Source organism: Clupea harengus, chromosome 1, assembly GCF_900700415.2.
Source record: "Clupea harengus chromosome 1, Ch_v2.0.2, whole genome shotgun sequence".
In the NCBI taxonomy this organism is placed as follows: Eukaryota; Metazoa; Chordata; class Actinopteri; order Clupeiformes; family Clupeidae; genus Clupea; species Clupea harengus.
In genome coordinates this window covers 14,415,694-14,425,693 of record NC_045152.1, presented here as the reverse complement: position 1 = coordinate 14,425,693, position 10,000 = coordinate 14,415,694, and the positions used below count along the sequence as shown (strand labels likewise).

The 10,000-nt window shown below is 48.0% G+C and overlaps 1 protein-coding gene across 4 annotated transcripts in view; it reads right to left on the bottom strand.

The window, feature by feature from the left end:
- itgb4 (integrin, beta 4) overlaps positions 1-10,000 on the bottom strand; it is a 46,462-nt gene that overhangs the window by 5,726 nt on the left and 30,736 nt on the right. For 3 of the 4 annotated variants that reach the window (XM_031568478.2, XM_031568490.2, XM_031568458.2), the window contains exons 31-39: positions 9,442-9,622; positions 8,430-8,567; positions 7,857-8,039; positions 7,555-7,686; positions 3,738-3,929; positions 3,317-3,478; positions 2,624-2,737; positions 681-830; positions 195-383 (exon numbers count right to left, since the gene is read on the bottom strand). In XM_031568478.2, coding sequence (XP_031424338.1) covers positions 195-383; positions 681-830; positions 2,624-2,737; positions 3,317-3,478; positions 3,738-3,929; positions 7,555-7,686; positions 7,857-8,039; positions 8,430-8,567; positions 9,442-9,622 — 1,441 coding nt within the window. The remainder of the gene's footprint in view (positions 1-194; positions 384-680; positions 831-2,623; positions 2,738-3,316; positions 3,479-3,737; positions 3,930-7,554; positions 7,687-7,856; positions 8,040-8,429; positions 8,568-9,441; positions 9,623-10,000) is intronic. The other variant, XM_031568485.2, reaches the window with a different exon arrangement.

Below are 10,000 nucleotides of genomic sequence, written 5' to 3'. Positions count from 1 at the left end.
GAATGAATGAGTGAATGAGTGAATGAGTGAATGAGTGAATGCGTGAGTGAGTGAGTGAATGAATGAGTGAGTGAATGAGTGAGTGAATAAATGAGTGAATGAGTGAGTGAATGAGTGAGTGAATGAGTGAATGAGTGAATGAGTGAGTGAGTGAAAGAGTGAATGAGTGAATGAGTGAATGAGTGGAGGCTCACCAGGCATGGGGCTGAGTGGGCTCTTGGGGTCGACGGCGGACTCGATGGTGATGACGCCCTCTCTCTCCGGCCCCCACCCCTCCTGACTCTGGGCCTTCACCTTGAACATGTACGAGTGGTTGGGCAGCAGGTCCTGCACCACCACCGAATTCTGCCCCGGGTTGCTCACCTCGATGCGCTTGCTCTCGCCTGAAACAGGAGTACAGGGTTCACCGTCACGGGCTACACAAGTACAGACTGCTGCAGTGTTGAAAACACACTAGTTCTGAGACCATCATATTACAAACATACAATCTGCAAGTAGTACCACTAGGTCTCCTCCCCTCCCTCCCTCCCTCTCTCCTCTCCTCTATGTCAAGTCTCCTCCTCTCCCTCCTCTCCTGTCCTCTATGTCAAGTCTCCTCCTCTCTCTCTCTCCTCTCCTCTAAGTGAGGTCTCCTCCTCTCCCTCTCTCCTCTCCGCTATGAGAGCTCTCCCCGCTCCTACCTCCATTGAGTTGCTGGTAGAGGACGCAGTACCCCAGGATGTCCCCCTCGCAGTGGGGCTCCTGCCAGCTGACCTTCAGCACCGTGGGGCCCAGAGCGGAGAACACCAGACGGGTCGGAGTGTCGGGGACACCGGGCTGCATCCTGGTGTCTGAAGGGATGGGTCAGAACAATGAAAGGGATACACACACACACGCGTATACATATACACACACACTCACACACGCATATACATATACATACACACTCACACACGCATATACATATGCATACACGCATAAACACATACACACACACGTACACGTACACAAACATACATGACATGCATACACATACATGCACGTACACATACATGCACACACATACACACAGATACACAAGCATATGCATACACGCATAAACACATAAACATACACACACACACACACATACACACACATACAGTACATGCACACACATACACATACACACACATATACGAACACATACACAGACATGCACACACATATACAGTACAAACAGGCATATATCCACATGCACATCCATGCACACACACAAACAGCAGTTCAACACAGAGGCTTAGCAACACACAACCCAGATTCACCAATTTTGCCTGGCCAGACCAGCAATAAACTTATCCAGCTCATTGGTGGCTAGCTAACTCTGTGTGTGTGTGTGTGAGTGTATGTGTGTGTGAGTGTATGTGTGTGTGAGTGCATGTATGTGTGAGTGTATGTGTGTGTGAGTGCATTTGTGTGTGAGTGTATGTGTACAGAAGAGAGAGAGTGCAAGAATGTGAGTGTATGTATGTGTGAGTACAGTGTATGTCTGATCATGTGTGAGTGTGAGAGAGAGTGTGTAAGATGTCTATGACCGTGTGTGGTGTGTGTGTGTGTGTGTGTGTGTGTGTGTGTGGTGTGTGTGTGTGTTATTAGTGTTGAAAGAAAGGTGGGTTGAATAAAGTATGTTGGGGTCTCGCATTTCTCTCGTCTGTGGGTGGACGCACGCACACACGCATTCACTCATTAACACACTCTCTCATTCACTTATTCACTCATTCACTCACACACTCACTCATTCAACTAGCTAACTCATCCACTCACTCATTCACGCGCACACACACACACACACACTAACTCACTAACTCACTCACTCACTCACTCACTCACCTCACTCACCTCACTCACTCACTCACTCACTCACCAATTCACTCCCTCCCTCACTCACTCATCAATTCACTCCTTCACGCACTCACTCACTCACTCACTCACTCACTCACTCACTCACTCACTCACTCACTCACTCACTCACTCACTCACTCACTCACTCACTCATTAATTCACTCACTCACTCACTCACTCACTCACTCACTCACTCCCTTATTCACGCACTCACTCACTCACACTCACTCACTCACGCACTCACTCACTCATTCACTCACTCACTCATTCACTATTCACTCACTCACTCACTCACTCCCTCCCTCACTCCCTCCCTCATCAATTCACTCATTCACGCACTCACACTCACTCACTCACTCACTCACTCACTCACCAATTCACTCCCTCCCTTACTCACTCATCAATTCACTCACGCACTCACTCACTCACTCACTCACTCACTCACTCATTAATTCACGCACTCACGCACTCACTCACTCACCTCACTCACTCGCTCCCTCCCTCACTCACTCATCAATTCACTCACTCACTCACTCACTCACTCACTCACTCACCACTCATTCACTCACTCATTCACTCACTCATCAATTCACTCACTCACTCACTCACTCACTCCCGCATTCACTCACTCCCTCCCTCATCAATTCACTCATTCACGCACTCACACTCACTCACTCACTCACTCACTCACTCACTAACTCACCAATTCACTCCCTCCCTCCCTCACTCATCAATTCACTCACTCCCTCACTCACTCACTCACCCAGGAGCACCCTGTCCAGGTTCATCAGGGCCTCGTTCACATCCTCCGACTGTGTGCGCACCCTGGAGCTGGCAGCCATGAAGTGGGTCAGCGTCTTACTGTAGCCTGAGCCACCTGAGATAGCCATGGGGCAAGCAGAGAGCAGGAGAGAGGAGGAGGAGAGGAGGAGGAGAGAGGAGGAGAGGAGGAGGAGAAGAGAGGAGGAGGAGAGAGGAGGAGAGAAGATAGGGAGGATAAAGGATAGGAGGAGAGAGGATAGGGAGAGGTGGAGAGAGGGAGGACAGGAGAGGAAGAGGAGAAAAAAGGGGAAGGAGAAGTGGTGTGAGGCCATAGAAATAAAGGGGTGGAGAACGGAGAGTATACAGAGAGAGAGAGTAGACAGAGAGAAAGAGAGAGAGGGAGGCAGAAAGCGCAAGTCAGCAGAAGACTCTGGCAAGAAGCCATGATGGAGGTGCAGCCACAACACGCCAAAGCCGCTCATGATACTCAATGATAAACCCTAGCCCATGCATCAATGCCCTGGAAGCCCTTAGCTCGCTCACACACACACACACACACACACACACACACACACACACACGATACTCAATGATAAACCTTAGCCCATGCATCAATGCCCTGGAAGCCCTTAGCTCACACACACACACACACACACACACACACACACACACACACACACACACACACACTTACTCATGTTGTCCACGAATCCAGCCTGTGCGTCGCCCATGACGATGGAATCCCGCACGTTCTCGTCATAGTAACCACGGTTCTCAGAACGTTTCCTCATGATCACTTCTCCCGCTGGGTATCCACCCTTTGAGATGACCTCCTGTCGTCGTGACAACGACCCCCCTTGAAGACAACAATCACCCACAAACACATCAGTTTTACTCAAAATACTAAAATACAAAATAAATACTTTTCCAACATCCTCCGTCCATTTGTTCAATAGAAGAAAATAGATCTATTGATCTATCTCTATAATTAACCAACGACCTACATACCTAACTAACTAACATAACTAACGATCTAAGGAACTAGCAAACTTGCAAATAAGCAGTCTTCAGAAAGGGGGCAGATGGGTCACAGTAAATTATGATCCTTGGCCTACCTTGGCCTGACAGATATGTGGTTGAGGACCCCATGGTCATACTGCTGGTAGAGCTTCCATGTTTGACGTTCGTCTGGGGGAGGGGCGACAGCTGGTTGTAGCTGGACGACGCAGAGCTGACGTTACGTGAGAGTGATCCTGATCCTCCCGGGTAGAGGAAACTCTGGTCCCACTTGCCATTCATGACCTGATCTGTAAGCGAAAGAGTCAAGAGATCGTCAGTGATCGATGGCTGAACTAGAGAGCTCCTGCCGCATTAAAAAAAACCCATCAAAACCAAATTCTAACAATCCAGTGGACACCGAGTACAGCACACAATAAACACCTCAACAGACAACCAAAGCTTCACTTCTTCTTGTGCAGAAGAAGTAGTGGCTATGCTAGCACTGTAGTTAGCATTAGCACTAGGACTAGCACAGACTAGCAGTGCCAGTGCCAGAGTTAGGCATAGACCTACCACCAGGATTAGCAGTAGCTTTAGCGTGAGTAGCGCTACACGCTACAAGCTGCCTCCAGGCTAGTGCTGTCCAGTGGGAGAACAAGAGGGCAAGGTGGGAAAGATCCACTCCCTGCTATTAGCTGACGCTGGTACAAATCCGGCCCTCAGCTGGCACATACCCAGAGTAAGCTCCTATGTCAGACCCACTGTCTGGGGGTAACACATGCTGGCCAGAATAAGTTTAAATGAAACAAAAGACAATTTTGCACAGCTTGGACGTGTGAGTAGTTTCAGAGTGTGTGTGTGTGTGTGTAGTATATATGTGAAGTATACACCCAACATTTCAGCAAAACAATTGTTGGGGAAAAGAAAACTCATATACTACATATTTTTCATCCGGAAACTCCCCCTTTTCAGATCACCCGAAGCCAACTGCCTCCATGAAGCTCCATCCACTGCAGCGTAAGGGAGAGAGAAGCGAGGATAGAAGCGGGGAAGTAGGGGAGAGTGGAAAGCAGAGAGGAGACTCGAGACGTGTCTGCCAACACCTCGATCAGGAAGCAGGAAGGACCCCAGCGAGAAGGCTGGCACGGGCACCGCTGAGGCTGGCGACAGGTTCGGCTGGTGCCACACAGCGCGTCGGTTGGCATTGGGCATGCTGCCTTTGGTGGCGGTAGTCTTCACCTTGGAGCAGGGGGGTCTTGGCATCGCCTGTGCGAGTGGGCGCCTCATCGCCGCTGGCCTCGGTGTCTGTGGTGCTCAGGCGGTAAGAGATGACGTCCACAGGGAGCCTCCAGGAGACCTTACGCAGATCCAGGTCCTCACCCACCAGCTGCACGTGCTTCCAGCGCATGCCTGGGGTCGTTCCGAGGGGGGGGGGGGGGGGGGGGGGGAATTCCGGAGGGGGCAGGAAAGCCGTGGGAGGGAGGGGAGGGGAGGGGAGGGCATTAAGCCAGTGTTAGTAAGAGGCTGGATTTAGACTTTCAGCGAAGGAAGAAGGACGAGGAAGAAGAGAGATGAGGAGGAAGAGAGCTGGAGGCGGAGGCAGGTTCACCACTGACTAGCGTGAGGCAGGTTCACCACTGACTAGCGTGAGAGAGGTTCACCACTGACTAGCGTGAGGGAGGTTCACCACTGACTAGCGTGAGGCAGGTTCACCACTGACTAGCGTTAGGTCTGAATGGCCTGTTGGACCTTACAACACTGGGGATCCTGTCCCACGCCTAGGCAGACACGGACTGTCACTGCTATTGACCGGGGCACAGAAGGACCAGGGGGAGGACGCTACTCTGACAAAATCAACTTCCTACAGATAAAAAAAACTGACACCATTTTAAAAAGGAGCATGCAGGACAAGGGGTTCCAGAAGCCATCCAGTCACCTTGCTGAGTGAGAATAAATCGTTAAAGAGAGATATTCAGCTGGATGAAAAGGCCTTGGGTGTTGGCGATGATTAACGATGTTGGCACACACTATCTGAGGGCCTCAGGAAACTGCTTACACAACACACTCACTCACTTCCTCACAAAGTGAAACCTCTGGCAGAGGCAACTGCTGTGTCCTTACACTGATAAAACAAAAGCTTTTAAGAACATAAGGATCAATTCTGTTTTAACCAAAGTGACTCATTAGCACTGGAGAACGAGGAGCAAATATACTTAGATGCTTCAATTGAATTTGGATGTGATTTTTTTTCGATATGGAGCGTAATTTGTTATTGTTGAACTATGCGGAAATATGTTCGCGAAACAACTGAGATTTGTATCCAAAACCAAATGGTCTGCTTTTTGGAAAAACTATGTAGATGCATTCTTGTTTTGTCAAGTCACACCTTTTCACTGGAATTTGCTTGGGCAAACTGGCTGATACATTTTGGATGCTTGTACATACGTTTGGTGGCTCTTAGGTGGAACATCTATGTCAATGGCAGCAAAATGTTCACAGGTTGCACAAAAAAAAACGACCAAGTCAAAACCCCACACACCCCCAAACTGATCTTAAAGCTTGAAGTGCCAGACACCAGTGTTTATGCCAGAGAGTGAGTGTGTGTGTGTGTGTGTGTGTGTGTTCATGCATGCATGCATGCTTAGGAGACTGGCTACAGTTAAGATGCCATGACTCATGACAATTGACTACAAACTGTACAGCTGCAAAAACAGAATAAATAATAATAAACAAGGACCTATAGATTCACCTTACAATAAACAAGGACCTATAGCTTCACCTTACAATAAACAAGGACCTATAGCATCCAATTCTGGAATGGATCTGGTAAAATCTGCCCAAGATGTGTCCGAAAATCTGCCAAAAAACAGGCATGAATCTGACAAAGCATTCTTGAATCAGATGCTCTCTGCGATTTCTTGTTTTGTTTTTGTTGTGAACCATTCCTTCTTTGACACGCCATCAAAACAAACAACCACAAGGCCTCTCCCAAAGGCACACATCCTCCCAGTACAGCACTTCCATTTCCTGAGTGTCAGGACTTTACTCCACACAGTTTGATGACCTTTTCAGATTTGACATTTCACAGAGTCAGTCTCAGTAAACTGCCCCTGCAGATGACCTTCATGAATGTGTTGTCACTTAGGAGAAGACTCATCAGGGCACTTCCAATTAAACCACTACTGTAGCGCAAGTGAAGGTATCTTGGCCACAAGACAGGAGCGCTTTGTAGCATAAGCAATTTTACTGATTCACTGATACTGGCATAAATCTGGCCCTAATCTATCCCTAATCTGGCCCTAATGTTTCATAGATCTGGCCCTAATGTATCATAAATTTGGCCCTGATTTATAATAGACTTGGCCCTAATCTGTCAGATTCCTCGACAGACTACGCTGGACTACATCATTTCCTGTTTGACACAGTAGGCTGTATTCAGGGGCGGAAATCCCGGGAGGGACAGGGGAATCAGAACCCCCCCCCCCCCGAGTAAAATATGAATTGTGCCCCCCAATATATCGCTGTAAACACAACTATGTTATTTATTTTAATACTATTAATACAGCGTAGTAATAATTAGAATGCTGAATAAACGCTTTTGTGCCAACTAGACAATAACGCATTTTAAACTGTCAGTACATTCTTACAACCCCCCCCCCCCCCCCCCCCCTTTGTGGTGGTGTGATACACTATCTTGACCCAGCCCATAGCTTGCCTGGCATGTATTATGTTTAGCTACTCCCTAACCTCTTTTAGTAGTCGAAATACTGGTAACAAATGTACGATGTTGGCAAGTCGGGAGGCCTGGATAAACGTACTTGAATCGCGTCTGATCTGGTTTACGTATGGCCCTAATCTGGCCTGGATTGAGACCTGATGTGGAGTGACACAGGGCCAACTCTGCTCCACTGGCACAAACTAGGGTGTACTGACCGTCTCCTGCAACGCTGGGGCACTTGGAGCCGGCAGGGGAGCGCATCACCTCGTTACTGTACATCAGGTAGCTGTCATACTCATCACCGCCGGCATCCGCATCCACGATCGGGATATCAGGGATGATGGGAACTGGAGACGGGAGGGGGGGGAGAGAGAGAGAGATGAAGGATCAATTACAAGATATGTTGCATTTCCACAAAGTTTATCCTTAAACTTTTTCAGAAAGTTCATCTTGAAATGTACTAAGCTTAAAAAGCAGTTTTTTTTATTTGAGTCAGATCTCCTCCTGTGGTACGTACTGGACATGGGTCTGGTGGGCTGGGATGCCAGGTTGAGGGTGGCGTCACGGAACGGTCCCCAGCCAACACTGTTCTTGGCCCGCACCTTGTAGTGGTAGGTTTGGCTGCGCTGCAGGTTCTCGATCAGCAGCATTCGTTTCTTTGCGTTATCAATCTTCACCTTCTTGTCGGCACCCATGGGCTCTGCGCAGACAAGGGGAGACAAGCGAGTCGTGTCAAAAACCCGGGTGCCTAGTGCCGTGCCAATGGTGCCAAGCGGAGTGTCCGCGATGCCAATACAACTGGAAAACTGGACACCTTAAATCTCTTGCACCATGTTTATAGAGAAGACTGACTGATTTGAAGAGACTTGTCATCCCTGTGATTATCACCAGAGTTGTAGGCATCACCGTCGCCATTAAAGGTTTTATTGAAATATATAAAAATGACAATGCCCAACATCATTGACTTCCTCAGGTCATAGTGCAAATGCCTTAATAAAAATACAAAATCCTAAGGATCAATAGGATCTCATTTAATGAACAGAAATGTCTAACCCTACAGTGAGAGGCTGTGAGTGAGAAGAGGCCTTACTGCTGTCCTCGTTGATGGGCGTGTACAAGACCTCATAGTCTGTGATGACACCGTTGGGTTCCGCCGGCTCCGCCCAGCTCACTTGAGTGACAGTGGGGCTGATGACGTTAAAGGCAAGGCGGCCAGGCTCACTGGGGCCTAGACCAGGGGAGAGGGAGAGAAGCGGAGAAGAGAGGGGAGGAGGGGAGGAGAGGAGAAGAGAAGAGAGGAAAGGAGGAGAGAAGAGGAGAAGAGAGGGAAGGTGTATGAAGTAGTGGAGTCTGCATATTGAGAGGACACAGGTGCTGGGGTAGAAAAGCAACCCTTGGTGGGGTCTCCCAAACTTCATTTTCACTGCAGCGGCTCAAAGTGAATCATACTTAATAGATTTTTTTTCTTAAAGCAGCACTAAGGAGTTTTTGGCTTGGAGCTCCCCCTAGCGGCGAAACCTGTTGAAATTTGCTTTCCTCGTTTATGACAAACTAGCGAGTCAACAACTTTGCTAACACAGTCAAACATCAAGCAAGTGCAAGACAAGACAAAGCAGGACAGCAAATAAACTACTTACTAATCCAGCAGAAAGATGGCTAGCTCTGAATCGAAATCGCTACCCGATCCTAGTCGCGCATGCTCAGACACAAAGGACCGGGCGGCTCCAGAAATCCTACAGACCGCAGTAATTTCCCTACAGACCCCCGATGGCAATGGCGGAGAGGCCATTCTCCATAATAAAAGTAATTGTAGCGGCACAATTTTTTTCAAGCTGTTATTTTAAGGTAGAATTACATAGTGTTACTCTAAAACCCTATTTCCTGAAAGACCAGCTGAGTTGTGAACAAGAGGTCCTTCAAGCCTGACTTTGTCTTGACAGAAAAATAAATCTTCAAGCATACTACACTTTCTTGAAAATTTACTTCAGAGAGAGAAACCTGCTCAGTATACCACTCTTTCTGGGACTCTTGAGCATGCCCTGTTGCTAGGATACCACTCTTTCTGGACCATTCTAGACTCTTGACCATGCCCAGTTGCTCACCATCCTCCAGGGTCTGGCACTGCACCATGTCACTGTAACCTCCTTGGCCATTGGCGTTGTAGCTGCACACGCGCATCTCATAGTCGCAGTACGGGTAGAGGTTGGTCAGCTCGGCCTGGGGCGACTTCACATCAATCACCTGGCCGTTCTCCTCTGGGTCGCCATAGATCCAGTATTTCACCTGAATAAACGTTCAGACGTTTTAGATAAAAAAGCAGGAAAGATAAAGACGTTTCATTTTAGAAAGTGATTTTAACCAAAAAAGATCTGCTGACACACCAGCTTGTTCATCTTACACCTGAAGAGATCAGTATTATTGTTGTTTCTGATTCCTCACCAGCATAAAAACTAGCATATTACAAATCTGCACTTTCCTTTTATCTGTTTCAAATACCAATCAACCAATTCAGCACCATTGCCTTGCAGACAGGGAAACTCTCTTTGGTTCCAACTTAAGACACAGATACACAAGAACACAATGCAAAAGCCTGTGTGGTCTGTGTCCTTTCACAATTTGTCCTCTTACGATAAACTTACTTGAACATTTTGAGACAATTGG